We start from the raw sequence: 15,215 nt of genomic DNA, 5'->3' as shown, positions 1-15,215 counted from the left end.
TGAGTTACCGGTCCCTGGTAGGATCCCACCGGCTCCTAAACTTCCAGCTCCACCATAACCTGCAATATATTTACAAAGCCTAAGTCTATTGCAAATGTTAAGCTTCTAACTGAAGACCAATAAATGCACATTATGTAAAACATAATTTTTCCAAAACAATTATTGAGATATTTAAGTGTTCATTAATTTTGTTTACATTTTATTTAATCATTAATTTTCATTGAAATATATTTAATATTGCACATTAAAATGTTTGTTGATCTGATGTATGCTTTGATTACTTTTGCCTGGTTTCTGCGCCCCAACTCCTGTGCCTGCAGCTCCGCCTCCTGGTAGCAGACCACCACCTCCAGGCAGAAGTCCTACTGCTCCCACTCCAGCTGGACCCACTCCACCCACACCTCCAACTCCCAGAGCTCCAGTTCCACCTGGACCACCGTAAACTACAAAAATTTGGATTTCAATAGATTTATAATTTTACAAACATGCACATAAAAAATAGACAGATCATTTTCATGGTGAATTACCTTTAGGAGGTTTAAATCCTCCTGGTCCAACCCCACCAACTCCTCCCAGTCCTCCACCAACTCCGCCTGGAACTCCACCAACTCCTCCTGGTCCACCACCAACTCCTCCCGGTCCTCCACCAACTCCTCCCGGTCCTCCACCAACTCCTCCCGGTCCTCCACCAACTCCGCCTTGTCCACCACCAACGCCTCCCAGTCCTCCACCAACTCCTCCTGGTCCACCACCAACTCCTCCTAGTCCTCCACCAACTCCTCCTGGTCCACCACCAACTCCTCCCGGTCCTCCACCAACTCCTCCGGGTCCACCACCAACTCCTCCCAGTCCTCCACCAACTCCTCCGGGTCCACCACCAACTCCTCCCAGTCCTCCACCAACTCCTCCTGGTCCACCACCAACTCCTCCCAATCCTCCACCAGCTCCTCCCGGTCCTCCACCAACCCCACCTGGACCACCACCTACACTTCCAGGTCCTCCTTCAATGGTGCCCGGTGTATCTCCACGTCCAGCAATGGCTCCACCTCCAATGCCTACAGTAAGACAAGTAAAATAAAACTTTTTGCAAATGAAAAAGCACCTGCTTGCACAAATATATTGAGAAGAGTGAAATGGCTTTAAGTACCTGGGGGTTTTAGTGGTTTGGCTCCCGGTAATGTTCCAGTATCACCAACTCCTAAGGAAGAACATGTAGGCTAGTTATTTGAAGAGATTCAGTCACAGTGGAACAAACATTTATGAATGAACAAAGCATACAAATCTCTTTAAGTAATTTGAAACCACAGACCTTACTTTCAGATACATTGACAATCTGTCAAAAACTTAAAAAGCATCATTCTCATCTTAGGACTGCACACTGAACTGACTGACTAACCGTGAGCCCCATCCCCTAAACACATTATTAACTGCACAAGTTATTCAGTAAAGTTGCTTCTGTGTCTTAAACATGTTATGTGTCTGGATTTTAAATGCAAAATGTCTTTGCATTAAAAAACATTCACAAGCTCAATACCTTTTAAAATAATACGTTTTATAGGCTAAGTACTTTACATCCGAATGAATGAGGGAGCCACCACTAGAGGGAGCTGTAACATTAGCAAATTATAGTCTGACGAATGCAGTTTTTTGAACACGAGTAGTTGGATCATTTTGTGCAGATCAATTCGTAGAACTCCACCACCAACCAAAAGAAAAAACAGAGAAAATAATCTTGAGGTCAGTGATCACGTGTGAGGTCAGTAAGTAATTTTCAAGGTATGAAGACAGATCTTACCCTCTGACCGTGGCGATCCGGTTCCACCTGGAAAGGGAGAATGCCAATTAAGGTAATTAGGAACTTTCAAACTTAATAAGTGACTGATTGATGTAGTATAGCACAACGAGAAGCTAAATACAAATCTGGAGCAGTTTCTGATTTCAATGATTCTGAACATACAGGATATTTGATATGCGTTCATGTGATTTTATTTTGCTATAAGATGATCCACATGAAGGAACGGCTGCTAAATAGTACACTGACAGCAATAATATTAATTCCACTGTAAATATGAATAGCTTATTTTACCATTATAGGAATAGTTTGCTAAAAAAAGTAATTATGCCATAATTTACTCCAAAACCTGTATTGACCAAAAAGCTGATTTTTAAAATAATATCCTGACAAACCTGCCTACAAGCATCATAAACCACATAACCACAGATTTGTAAGCTTATAATAGACTAACAATAAGTGGTGTAAGTACTTTTCCACCCTCCATTGTATGTACATTTACAAATATGAGGTAAAATTCTACAAGCTCACTGAACAGGAAGGGTCTACCTGGTCTTTCTCCAGCTAAGATGGGTCTTCTTGTCCCAGCAGCTCCATCAAGCCCATCGCCATCAATGGGCCCACCAGTAACACCTTAAAAATATTACATACTGCTCAGTTCCTATCATTTTAAGAAAGTTGGAAATCCAACTTAAAGGGTTAGTTCACCTAAAAATTTAAATTCTGTCATACTCGCCCGCATGCCATTCCAAACCTGTAAGACCTTCGTTCATCTTCGGAACACAAAGATATTTTTGATGGAATCTGAGAGCTCTCTGACAGCAATTGAATTAACACTTTCAAGGCCCAGAAATGTCGGAAATACATCGTTAAAATAGTCCATGTGAATACCTTGTGTTTCAACCTTAATTTTAGGAAGTGTTGAGAATACTTTTTGTGTGCAAAAAACAAACAAAAATAACAACTTTATTGGTCGACTAAGTCGTAATTTTTGTTTGTTGTTTGCACACAAAACGTATTCTCGTCGCTTCATAACATTAAGGTTGACCCACTGGAGTCACATGGACGATTTTAACGATGTCTTCACTACCTTTCTGGGCCTTAAAAGTGTTAATTACATTGGTGTCTATGGAGGGGTCAGAGAGCTCTCGGATTTCATCAAAAATATCTTAATTTGTGTTCCGAAGATGAATGAAGGTCTTACGGGTTTGGAACAACATGAGGGAGAGTAATTAATGACAAAATTTTCATTTTTGGGTGAACTAACCCTTTAAGGCTGTAAAATGTTCCAATACAACCTAATAATACAACCTCCAATGGACCCACCTGATCCCTCTATCGGTCCTCCAGATTCTAAAATGATCACAAAACAAAACTGGTGTCTAAAAGGACATGCCTGCTCATATAAGCTTTTCAAATTTCAAAACGATAATTGTATTATTTCATGGTATGAAACATTTTCTTACCAGTCTTGGGAGCTTTTGTTCCATCTGTGTGTTCAACAAAATGTTAAAATTACAATGCAGGAACAAGCTAATTAACAGCTGAAGAACAAATAATAAATATCTATAATTGATAGAAAAAAGGTAATGTCCTTGACCTCCATCAGTACGAGTTGTACCATCAGGACTGCGAATCACTAAACAGGGAACAGATAAGACTGGTAGTTATGACACTATTTTGGAAATCACATGCAAGTACATTCCAAATGAACAAAACACATTCATTAATAAAGTATATTAATTAAATAGTTGCATTACCTCCATCAACTCCAGGTTTAGGACCTGCTCCACGATCTGTGCCGGTAGCAGCTGTACTACCTGGAATTGTTGGTCCTCCTGTGATGCCTGGTACCCCTGGATTTAAATAAAAAATGAGAATAGTAATAACATATTATACTGGTGAGATGAATTTATAGATGATATAACCAAAGATCACCAACTCACCATATTTGTCTTGCTTGGTTCCTGAACCTATACCTCCAGCCCCACCTACACCACCTGAGATGTAACGCTGAGCATGTAAACAAATTCCTACCTGTATCTATTAACTGTTATTTAGTTTAGTACTCTTTTAGCAGTGATCACCCACCGGTTCCAACTCCAGTTCCTGTGGCCCCAGTTCCACCAGTGGCTGGTACCGACCCACCCAACACACTTCCAACCCCACCAGCTGGTTGTCCTGTTAGATGCAGATGCATGGGGTCAAAAATTTGCCTGAATATATGTGGTGTTTTAATTATAAAAGTTAGGTACCATAAAGTGGTTTACCATATTTAGGTGCTTTTTGTGCTCCTTGATACCCTTTAGAATGAAATATAACAATACAGGAGATTCACCCACACATGCTTAAACCAATTGTTTTAAAACAGTATTTTATGTTTCAAGTTTAGTGATCAGCATTGCACATCTAGTGTTTAAAACTTTACCTCCATAACCCCCATATCCAACACCAGTCCCAAGACCAACACCAAGCCCTCCAGGCAGAACTGGAAAAAATGTTTGTGAAATGTCTGATAATGTATATATTCAAATTTTAGGGGATGTTATGCTTATCTTAATGGGATACTCAAACCAAAGACGAAAATTCTGTCATCATTCAGCACATTTACATGTACAATTGCACATACTATCTTAACTTGATTATGCTTAATAAGCCGGTAATGCATGTGCTCATGTTAACACGTTAACCCATTTTCCATTATCGGAGTAAGGTCATAAATGGCTTAAGCATAAACCAATTGACACAGCTAGATTTTTACCCCAATTTCACCCAGCATGTATACACATTAAGCTGCTCTGTCGGCTTATTGAAGTACACATGTGTGATATGAGATAGGAGAGCGTCCTCACTGCGGATTTAAGAGCATCCAGACAGAGTGAGTGTTTTGCGATAAGGGAAGAGGAAATATATAGAACTTTGAATGTGTTCTCATCTCGTGCAGCCAAAGTAGAAGTGGTACAGTCAAAATGCTGTATTTGTAACTGCATGAGAGGATAATATATAATATATAGTCTGTAAGATTCCTGCTGACATGTTGGAATACTCTTCAGTTTTTCATACTTTACATCACAACTGACATAACAAATGGAATACTCAGAGTCAGATACATGAATGATTAGGTTTTGATGTCACTAGCGGGAAATAACCTGGTAATTTCGGTACCAAGTCGGTACTGAAATGTTAAAAATGTGATGCTTTGAGTGCTGTTGAGCGGAAGCGTAAACACCTCTGATTGGCCATCGTGTTCATGTGCTCACATGTCTGTGATTGGCTACAACGGTCAACGCACGGGAGCGATTGAAAGCACACAGAAGTGTTTGGAAGTGTTTTGAAATGCTCATTTACTCACCCTGTGGTTCTAAACCTGTATACAATTCTTTATTCTGCAGAACACAAAAGAAGATATTTTGAAAATTTAGAATGTTGAGGACCAAAAAACAATTGACTTATATTGTATGAGGGGAAAAAAAACACTGAGACATTTGTCCGATTATCTATTTTTATGTTCCACGGGGGAAAGAAAGGCATACAAATTAGAAACGATATGAGGGTGCATAAATGCAGAGTTTTCATTTTTGGGTGGAGTATCCCTTTAAGAGAGAAAAAGCAGCTTCATGTTGCAAATTGCTTCATATACCTCCAGGACCTCCTACCACTCCTGTTCCAGCCCCTGGTACACCTCCTGCTCCTAAGACACCTCCAGAACCAGGTAAACGTGTCAAAATATGCCTGGGTTTAGACTAATTTTCTACCATTCCAAGGCAACCATTTCATTTTTAACACTTAAGCTTATAATATCAACAAACATAGTATAATTATTAAAATATTAGTAGTGAATGTACGTGAAATTTGAAAATATATTTGAAAAATACATTAATGTGTATTAATTATATTAATAAAATATGTAATAACATTTGTAACTATTTGAATGTAGAGTAAATTAACTACTTAGCCACTTGAAAAACATATGTAAGTGTATGTGTAGTACTAGTATATTTAAACTTGCCATATTTAGCTGCTTTTGATCCAGGTCCATATCCTATATTACATTTGATGTAATAAATTGAAAGATATGTAGATCAGATACAGCTTTAATAATACATATTTTCTAATGCTAATTACCTATTTTGACTTGCTTAAATTACCTCCAGCACCTGTTCCATACCCAGTCCCAAGCCCTCCTCGGCTTCCTGCTCCAACAGCACTACCAGGCAGTCCTGCTCCAGCAAATCCAGACCCAGTACCTGGACCATAACCACCAACTGGCACTGCCCCTGTACCAAATCCTCCTGCTGGACCGGTTCCTACCTGACCCTGCAGACCAAGTCCTGGAGCCCCTACACTCCCACCAGGACCTGGATTAAAATAATTTAATAAGTGTTGATGCCAAATTGTAGGGAAAAAAAAACCACAATGACAATACTGATTTAAAATATCCTACCATATTTTAAGGCCTTTGGTCCACCTGGATAGGCTGTATTCAAAGTGAAATACAAAGAATAAATGTAGACATGGAAATTAACAGAACCTCTTATCTGCATATGTAAAATAATGTTTGTCAGCGTACCTCCTGAGCCAGGTCCATATCCTCCAGCAGGTACTCCTCCAGGCCCATAACCACCTGCAGGTGCCGCTCCAGGTCCATAGCCTCCGATTGGTGCCCCTCCTGGTCCAATTCCAGCACCTAGTGTTCCTCCTCCAGCTCCAACACCTGGAACTGTTCCACTACCAAGTGAACCTCCTAATCCTCCTAGCAATCCTATTCCACCAATGCATGAAAAAAAAGTATTTTATAATTAGATTTTTTTCTATATAAAATTTAAGAACAAGATTAATAAACTTCCCCATACCATATTTGCGAGCTTTGGCCCCAGCGTATCCTAGAATATAAGAAGACAATGTTAGAGACATGATTTTGCAGTGGTTTAAACTATGTAAAATTCTTAGCTAATTGTGTCTCTAAACAACCAGTTTGACTTTCTATTAGGCTTTCAATTTCTTTAATCTCAGGCGTCTCAAATCAGAGTAAACCAAAAAAGAAAACAAGGTCTTATAGCCCAGCCTAGTGCCTCTGTTGGGACCTCCACTAATCCTTGCATCAACCTTGCATACCCTCGAAAAATACACTGACTGCAACACTCCCCATTTAGAGAGGAGCATCTGAGCAGGAACCTCCAGATCTTTACCTCTGTTCACCTGCTAATAAAAGAACTCCAGCAAGTCCAGCAACTTCTAGATGTCACCTCAGAAAACCTTGGCCAGACCAATGTGGTCATGCATGACTAGTGAACTATAGGGAAAGAAGAGCAGATTATGGAACTATCTATGCTTAAAATCACCATCCAGTAGATAACTAACATTGTGCTCCAACCACACTAAACTTGCATTGCTGTGTGCTTGAATTATGCAGTTATCCATTCTGAGAACACTGATAAGACACTAGGATGGGCCCAAGAATGTGATGGCTAAACTTACAATCAACCCAAAGAAAGGTAATCTGGCTAGACATGTTACTTGGGTTTCCAGATTGGCCAGGGTTTAATTAAACTCAAGAAAGGTTGAAGCTATCATTTTCTTATGACAATGCATTTCTATGGTTGGTGAGTTTTTTTAGAGATGCTTTGTGCCTGCCTGTCTCTGAATTCTTGCAAAAAGAATGATGTAGCTTGTACATTATTCATAGACTGTCTTGAAGAAACTCAATAGGCAGTTGTGTAGAGAAAGATCTTAGCTATAAAACAGAGTTGTGCAACATCCGTTCACACTCCTTAACAGTCAATATTCATTGGAAAGTATATCAATGCATTGTGTCTGTGGAATTGCACTTAAGAATTTCCGTCTTGAGGTAAAACATTGTTGAGGGGCAAATACAGCAATGACTATGGGCTATCAAGTGTACCCTCAGTCAAGTCTGGTGGTTAGTATCACTCCCATTTCTCTTTCTCTGTTTGTTCTTGTTTTTTTTTTTTAATTTGCTAGAGCAACACTAACTATAGTCTAAGAAATGTCAGTATAAAATAATGTTCTGTGTTAATACTAGGGGTGTAACAGTTTAAACGGTTCGGTTTGTATTACAGTGTGAATTTGTCCGTTCAAGCGCAAGACTTGAAAGAGAATTCAATATTTGCGCACTGTCTGAGATGTGTGCTCGCTTCGGATGAGTGCACACACAAATCTTCTCCTGTAAATGAATGGTCATGTTCGAGCATACAGCAGCACTCGCAATGAACAAAGTTTACAAAGAGTGACTCGTCCACGTTTTTTCCGCTGTTGTAATGTATTATTGGGGAGACACCATGTGTATCCATCGACAGAAACATACATTAGCAGAACTTTCTGTTTTATGCGTTATTTTCAACAACCCATAATTATAGATGCATTGCGTCATCAGATTTGAGATGAACCGTGGTGCAAGTGTAGCCCCTCCAGTTCGCACCGCCTGATCTAAGCGGGACACGAACCCAGCCCGTCGGTATGGGAGGCGGGCGCTCTAACAAGGAGGCTAAAGGCCACAGCCTCTAGCGTCAGTCGCTAGAGCATCTCTTGAAAGCAGGGGAGTGAGGTTTACACGCACAGCTCTTACAAGCCTATGTCTGTTACACAAGTGCGTGCCAAACAGTGGGTGGAGAATGGTACGATTCGATTTTTTACACCTCTAGTTAATACAAAGGAATTTTACGTATTAATTCTTCACAGGTGCTTTACCTGTTTTTTGAATTACACACTGCATTTTTTTTACAGTATACTCATTTTACCTTTCCAAGACTTAGTCCTTTCAAAACTATTTAGACTTACATTTTAAATAATTGTAGATACCGATTTACCTCCAGGTCCAAATGGACTTCCAGGAACACTCCCAGGTCCAAAACCAGCTACACCTCCTGGACCGTAACCCACACCAGGGACGCCTCCTTGTCCAACTCCAGTTCCTGGTATACCTCCTGCCCCGCCTGGTCCGACACCAGCGCCTGGTAATCCACCTGGAACACCTGCAGCTAACCCAGTGCCTGGGCCTAAACCAGCACCTCCACCAAGTAGACCTAGAAAAGCAAAAATAATATATTGAGTTGTAAGTTGCAATAAAGTTTGGATAATAAATGCTATGAATAAAACAATCATAATTCCAAACAGTATGTTGAAGGATTGAATTAACTGTTGTTTTACCATATTTACGAGCTTTTGCCTCTGCATATCCTGCAAAGCATCATAGAATATAATATTAAAAATTCCCTCAATACTTCAAAATTACATTATACAATATGATGGTATCATTTGGTACCAGTTCCAGAGCCAGGAAGTCTTCCAGAACCACCGCTAGGAAGACCACCAACTCCACCACCAGGCAGTCCACCAGCTCCTCCACCAGGTAATCCACTGAATCCACCTCCAGGTAGCCCACCAGTTCCAAATCCTCCTGCAGGTAGCCCACCAGTTCCAAATCCACCTCCAGGTAGCCCACCAGTTCCAAATCCTCCTGCAGGTAGCCCACCAGTTCCAAATCCTCCTCCAGGTAGCCCACCAGTTCCAAGTCCACCTCCAGGTTGTCCACCAGTCCCAAGACCTCCACCAGGTAGCCCACCAGTTCCAAGTCCACCTCCAGGTTGTCCACCAGTCCCAAGACCTCCACCAGGTAGTCCACCAAATCCAACACCAGCTGCTCCACCTGGCAATCCTCCAGTACGTCCAAGCTGAGCTACAAAGCATTTATCAATTAATATTAATTTCTTTCCTTTCTTATGGTTTCTATGACAGGTTCAATCTCACAACTTATTTATGAAATAAAATCTTAAAGTCTGAGTTTTGAGTGGAGAATACAGTTATATCATACAGTGATTTTATCTAAAGGAATCAGAGGACCTAATAAAAATGATTAGGGCCGGATCTTGCCTCTTGGACACAAGTTGAGGAGCCCTGATGTAGGGTATACAATATGTACTATATAATTTAGAGGGACATTAATAATATTTTCCTTTTTAACTTTGATTAAAAAGAGCCAAACAATAAAGCCAATAATTAAGTCTGAAATTTTGACTGACCTCCTATACTAAGGATGGGGAAACTCCTTGCATACATTAATACTTAAAGGGGTACTTCAGGGCTGGGAAGATGAATGTGTATTTAAACTGGGTGTGAAAGTACGATAATTCGAATATACTACCGGGTTTCTACTGATACAAAGCTTAATGCTAAATCGCTGAAGTAACCCTTCAAAAATGTGCATTGCATTCAATCATGACAAATAATTTCTCATGCATTCTGTGAAAAGCTAGGACAGGTATAACCAGCCTTGTTCCAGGAGAGATACCTTCCTGAGTTCAGTGCCAACCCTATTTGAACGCACCTGCCTCTAATTTTCAAGTAATCCTCAGTACCCTAGTTTAGGTGGACAGGAAGGTACTGTAACTCTCCCGGAGCAGAGTGGCTAAGGCAAAAAAGAAATCTATGGACACAGTGAAGACTTTTCTTTTTTATTTGCCTTTCAATAGATCTATCACATTGCAAAATGCAGAATGTAGTCATACCATATTTTCTTGCTTTGGCCGCAGCATATCCTAAAACATAGTAGAATAGTAAACGTTGTGCTGTTAATGATAATATCAACTTTCTGCAGCAAAACAAAGTTATTTTCAACTAATATTATTATTTTCAAGATACCTTCAGGACTAACTCCAGGTCTGGGGAGTCCACCAGCTCCTAAACCAGAACCAAGGGGTCCACCAAGACCACCCAAACCAGAACCAGGAAGTCCTCCAGCTCCAAGGCCACCCACTCCCAAGCCAGAACCAGGAAGTCCTCCAGCTCCAAGGCCACCCACTCCCAAGCCAGAACCAGGAAGTCCTCCAGCTCCAAGACCACCCACTCCCAAGCCAGAACCAGTTCCTATCCCTGAAGATGGAAAATAGACAACCCAAATGTAATAGAAATTAAGATAATCCTCTGTTTCTATATTTGCCAAGAGAATTTGCTGAATGATAAATGTCAAACCAGCAAAATCAGCTCTTCATTTTAATGTATACTTTTTAAAGTAACTGATGAAAAATTTCACAAGGCATACGATTTAAGATTTGCTTTCACCCTTATATCTGTTGCAGAGTCCTGCACGGGTGCGGGTACACTGCCTGCACTGCAGTCGTCGAGATGGATCCTGAGGAGTTGAAGAAAAGATAGCCGCAAATGTGGAACTTCATCGCTGAGGAAGCACGCAGATAACTGTGGTAACAAACCAAGCACAGTTCTATCGAACAGTATTTTTCAAAAGGGGACAGAACTGAATGTGCCTTGTAGAGATGATAAGGACACATAACCATGTTTGACAGCTTCGGCTAAAGTTGTCCTTGTGTTAATGGCCGTGTACTAACTTCTGTATGCTGGCAATAAACATTTTTGTAAGTGTGTCTGTAATGTGATATGCTAAACTGATTTTATTTCGGGTGCGGGGTCGGGTGTCGGTTCTATTTTAAGCGGGTCGGGTCGGGTCGGGTCGGGTGCGGATTTTAATTAGTGCTGTTGTCGGAAAACGGGTCGGATGCGGTTTTAAGCACTGCGGGTACGGGTGGGTGCGGATTTACAAAATCAGGCCGTGCAGGACTCTGATCTGTCATTTCTTTACACCCATTCTTTTCAATGAAACAGACAGGTAATTGTATATAACAAGAATCTAAAGGTTTTCTTACCATATTTCCGAGCTTTTGCCCCAGCTCCTAATGAGAGACAATTCTTAGATGTTATAATACTTGAGCAAGTTTCACTGTTTTAGATAATCTCAAAATATTTCAGTCTATTTATATTAAACCCTAAATTTACCTCCCGGATAGACACCACCAGCTCCCGGATATAGGACACCAGGAGTTGCACCACCAGTTCCAGGAATGACTCCAATGCCTGGCCCACCTCCTGCACCTGGAACACCTCCTACACCAAGCGCACCACCCTGACCAGGAACACCACCAATGCCTGGTATACCAGCTGCACCTGGAACACCGCCTATTCCTGGCACACCACCTGCACCAGGTACACCTCCCACACCAAGTCCACTACCTAGACCAGGAACACTACCAGCCCCTGAAAAGAGAGTCAAAAATTTCAAACATGTTCTTTTGACATATATTGAAATATTGATCCTGCATGACTTACCATACTTGGCAGCTTTAGCCTGAGACTTTGCAGCGCTTGTGCCTTGAATGAGGTAAGAAAGTACATTCCTGTAAAAACTCTAAAACTCATAAATCATATGACAAATAAATTGTTTTTAAAATAATGAGCAGGTAATTTAATTGTCTGACAAGTATAGTGTATGATGGTTGATATCAAATGTAAATAACTACAATGGATAAATGGACAGATTTTTAAATGCCTACTACCTCCGGACTTAGGTGATATAAGAGGATATCCACCGAACACGCCTGGTATTTGTTGACCAAAACCTCCGCGGCCTCCTGCAAGAGAAAAGAGAAGGGATCTTTGTTAGAAGTAGTTTTCATACTTTATTGAAAGAATCGTTCTATTCTATTAAATTAAGAATTTAATTTACCATTGGCTCCAACTGCACCTTGACCAAGCTGCCCTATAAGCAACAAAATAGGAGAGAGAGCTTTAGAAAGCATTTTCATTGTTGGATAAAGCTATAAATAAACTATAAACTATGTAAAGCTTACCAGTTTGAGATCCTGTGGCTACACCTGGCAGAATGCCTCTACCACCAAAGCCTACACATAAAAAATGCAGATTTGTTATATCTGTGTGAATATTCTAGAAACACTGGACAATCTTGTAACTTTCAAATATTTCAGTCACTTACCTTGTCCAGGTACAATACCCCCTTGGTATAACCCAGGGATCCCAACACCTTGTTTGAATGCAGAAAGAAAGAGCATATAAAACAATGCTTTCTTATCAAATATTTGTTAAAACTATTCCAAAAAAAGGGGGAACTCTTTCAATAGATGCCAATTACCTGGCACTGGTGCCTTCCCAGTCTTTCCGACTTTGCCCCCAGTGCCTGTCCCAGTTCCAGGTAATCCAGTTTGGGGGAGAAAAGATGCTAGGAGCCATAATGAAGTTGCAAACAATTTATTATATTGATAAATAAAGCAGTAGTTTAACAATTATGACCCTCAAAACCAACCTCCTCCAGGTGCAACTCCTGTTCCTCCAATTCCAGTTCCAGTGCCACCAGGTCCAATTCCTACACCTCCAGGACCAACTCCTGCTCCACCTGGACCAAGTCCTGTACCACCTGGACCAAATCCTGTGCCACCTGGTCCAAATCCTGTCCCGCCTGGACCAATTCCTACACCACCTGGTCCAATTCCTGTGCCACCAGGTCCAATTCCTACACCTCCAGGGCGAAATCCTACACCACCGGGTCCAATTCCTGCACCACCTTGACCATATCCTGCACCACCAGGTATAATTTTGATTTCAGAAGGATCAAGCAGTTTAAATATGTTTTCTTGAAAAAATGTGCTGTGATTTTTTTCATTTTTTTGCCAATAAGACATTTTTGCTGAGATGTAAAACAGTGACAAGATGCTTTAATCAAGATATGTGTCCAACCACAAGTAACAAAGTATCACACCTTTATTTAAGCCAATACATGTGTCCATAGATCTAGTTTTACCTGGTTTTGGTGGCTTCTGGCCAGCTGTTCCAGTTCCAGGATAAAGACCTCCTGGCCAACCATATCCACCATAGCTGCCTAAAAACAAATTAAATTTATAAAATGGAAATAAAGTGTATCCTTACCACCTGATGGGTAGGCTGTTCCAGCACCTCCAGGAGTAAGTGGAATAGCACCAAGCCTGGGATCTCCTGCTCCAAGACTTCCTGTTCCAAACGGTCCACCACCGAAACCCCCAGGCACGCCATAACCTAAATTTAGACCATCAGAGGTAAATGCATTTCTAAACCAGTATACTGAAGATATTTCTGAATGCAGTAGCTATAAGAATTGATAAAGAAAGTGATGTTCACAGCGAAAACAAAATGTATATTTGAAGTGTGCGTGCACAGTGTAGTAGTACAAAATAGTTTTTATTCATATCATACCTGGTTTCCCAGGTTTTCTGCCTGCTCCTGTGACAATGCAACATTATTTATTTTAATGAAATAGTACTATGAAAAGAATCAGTATAAAGGCAGTGAAACAACTACTGTTGTTTGTCTTCTATTAATAACAAAGATGTCTTACCAGGACTCCAGACACCTGGTCGAACACCACCAGGAACAATGCCACCTTGGCCAGTCCCACCAGGGACAACGCCACCTGGTCCAACACCACCAGGAACAATGCCACCTTGGCCAGTACCACCAGGGACAATGCCACCTGGTCCAACACCACCTGGTCGAACACCACCAGGAACAATGCCACCTTGGCCAGTACCACCAGGGACAATGCCACCTTGGCCAGTACCACCAGGGATAATGCCACCTGGTCCAACACCACCTGGGACAATGCTACCTGGTCCAACTCCACCAGGAACAATGCCACCTTGTCCAAAGCCACCAAGGCCTCCATAACCTGTAAATAATGTGTATATACAGTATATGGAGTGAATCTACCTTAAATTCCTCAGTGAAGATGGAATCTTCTGTCTTTATACAGTAAGTCCTATAAGAAATCTTAAACTGTGCATCTTACAAATTACTAACCTGTTTTGGGGGGTTTTCCTCCCACACCTAGAAGCAGGAAATAAAATAAAAAAAACTACACTAAACAAAACCTAATATGTTTGGGATTATGCTTTTAAAAAATCCATATAAAGTTAACATTTAGTTTAATAAAAATTCTAACCTCTTCCAGCACCGCCTGGACCAACTCCACCAGGGCCAAACCCTCCCACACCAGTGCCCACGCCAACTCCTGAAGAAAAATTATACAATTCTAAGAAGCATCACCATAAAAGATTGTCTAACTCAGAGTTTCAGTTTGTGGAGTTTTGTGTTGTACAGTGGAGTTTCTCTACCTTGTCCAGGTACTCCTGTGCCAATGCCGCCAGCTCCTGGACCAAAGCCACCAGGTACTAAACCTCCAAGGCCAGCACCCCCTGGCCTCAGTCCAAGGCCTCCAAGACCACCAGCACCACCAAGACCTCCAGCTCCAAGAGTGCCATAACCTGTTTGTGTGAAGCAAGACTCAAACCTCAAACCTCAATGAAACCAATATATTATTTGCTTAATTTATTGTATGTAGTTAAAATTGCAAAAATGTTTTTCAGTTTTCTCCCACTCACCAAGTTTAGGGGGTTTGCCACCAACACCTGCAGATAGAAAATATAAGGTGAAAGAAAAAAATACATCCCAGAAAGAAATCAATCTCAATCTTCCACCCTACCCAACAAATATTACGTTTTTTGGCTTACAGGTATACTGAGTTATTCTACAATCCCACAAAGACTAGCAGAACATTGTTAAGGAAAAG

The 15,215-nt window shown here is 40.9% G+C and overlaps 1 protein-coding gene across 1 annotated transcript in view; it reads right to left on the bottom strand.

The window, feature by feature from the left end:
* Positions 1 to 15,215, bottom strand: part of elnb (elastin b) — a 29,077-nt gene that overhangs the window by 11,316 nt on the left and 2,546 nt on the right. Inside the window, exons 5-45 of the mRNA XM_079834528.1 lie at positions 14,761 to 14,910; positions 14,589 to 14,657; positions 14,447 to 14,473; positions 14,016 to 14,315; positions 13,844 to 13,870; positions 13,541 to 13,666; positions 13,416 to 13,493; positions 12,921 to 13,190; positions 12,750 to 12,836; positions 12,594 to 12,641; positions 12,451 to 12,501; positions 12,327 to 12,359; positions 12,157 to 12,228; positions 11,930 to 11,971; positions 11,600 to 11,857; positions 11,470 to 11,496; positions 10,451 to 10,681; positions 10,318 to 10,347; positions 9,075 to 9,488; positions 8,960 to 8,989; positions 8,620 to 8,835; positions 6,646 to 6,675; positions 6,363 to 6,554; positions 6,237 to 6,269; positions 5,941 to 6,150; positions 5,784 to 5,834; positions 5,433 to 5,483; positions 4,221 to 4,280; positions 4,063 to 4,095; positions 3,884 to 3,973; positions 3,739 to 3,792; positions 3,553 to 3,648; positions 3,393 to 3,431; positions 3,259 to 3,282; positions 3,119 to 3,145; positions 2,342 to 2,425; positions 1,796 to 1,822; positions 1,148 to 1,195; positions 528 to 1,055; positions 282 to 443; positions 9 to 59 (exon numbers count right to left, since the gene is read on the bottom strand). Coding sequence (XP_079690654.1) covers positions 9 to 59; positions 282 to 443; positions 528 to 1,055; positions 1,148 to 1,195; positions 1,796 to 1,822; positions 2,342 to 2,425; positions 3,119 to 3,145; positions 3,259 to 3,282; positions 3,393 to 3,431; positions 3,553 to 3,648; positions 3,739 to 3,792; positions 3,884 to 3,973; positions 4,063 to 4,095; positions 4,221 to 4,280; positions 5,433 to 5,483; positions 5,784 to 5,834; positions 5,941 to 6,150; positions 6,237 to 6,269; positions 6,363 to 6,554; positions 6,646 to 6,675; positions 8,620 to 8,835; positions 8,960 to 8,989; positions 9,075 to 9,488; positions 10,318 to 10,347; positions 10,451 to 10,681; positions 11,470 to 11,496; positions 11,600 to 11,857; positions 11,930 to 11,971; positions 12,157 to 12,228; positions 12,327 to 12,359; positions 12,451 to 12,501; positions 12,594 to 12,641; positions 12,750 to 12,836; positions 12,921 to 13,190; positions 13,416 to 13,493; positions 13,541 to 13,666; positions 13,844 to 13,870; positions 14,016 to 14,315; positions 14,447 to 14,473; positions 14,589 to 14,657; positions 14,761 to 14,910 — 4,476 coding nt within the window. The remainder of the gene's footprint in view (positions 1 to 8; positions 60 to 281; positions 444 to 527; positions 1,056 to 1,147; positions 1,196 to 1,795; positions 1,823 to 2,341; positions 2,426 to 3,118; positions 3,146 to 3,258; positions 3,283 to 3,392; positions 3,432 to 3,552; positions 3,649 to 3,738; positions 3,793 to 3,883; positions 3,974 to 4,062; positions 4,096 to 4,220; positions 4,281 to 5,432; positions 5,484 to 5,783; positions 5,835 to 5,940; positions 6,151 to 6,236; positions 6,270 to 6,362; positions 6,555 to 6,645; positions 6,676 to 8,619; positions 8,836 to 8,959; positions 8,990 to 9,074; positions 9,489 to 10,317; positions 10,348 to 10,450; positions 10,682 to 11,469; positions 11,497 to 11,599; positions 11,858 to 11,929; positions 11,972 to 12,156; positions 12,229 to 12,326; positions 12,360 to 12,450; positions 12,502 to 12,593; positions 12,642 to 12,749; positions 12,837 to 12,920; positions 13,191 to 13,415; positions 13,494 to 13,540; positions 13,667 to 13,843; positions 13,871 to 14,015; positions 14,316 to 14,446; positions 14,474 to 14,588; positions 14,658 to 14,760; positions 14,911 to 15,215) is intronic.

Source organism: Gobio gobio (assembly GCF_949357685.1).
Source record: "Gobio gobio genome assembly, chromosome: 14".
Lineage (NCBI taxonomy): Eukaryota > Metazoa > Chordata > Actinopteri > Cypriniformes > Gobionidae > Gobio > Gobio gobio.
The sequence above is the reverse complement of the archived record's forward strand: the minus strand, read 5'-3'. Positions and strand labels throughout refer to the sequence as shown.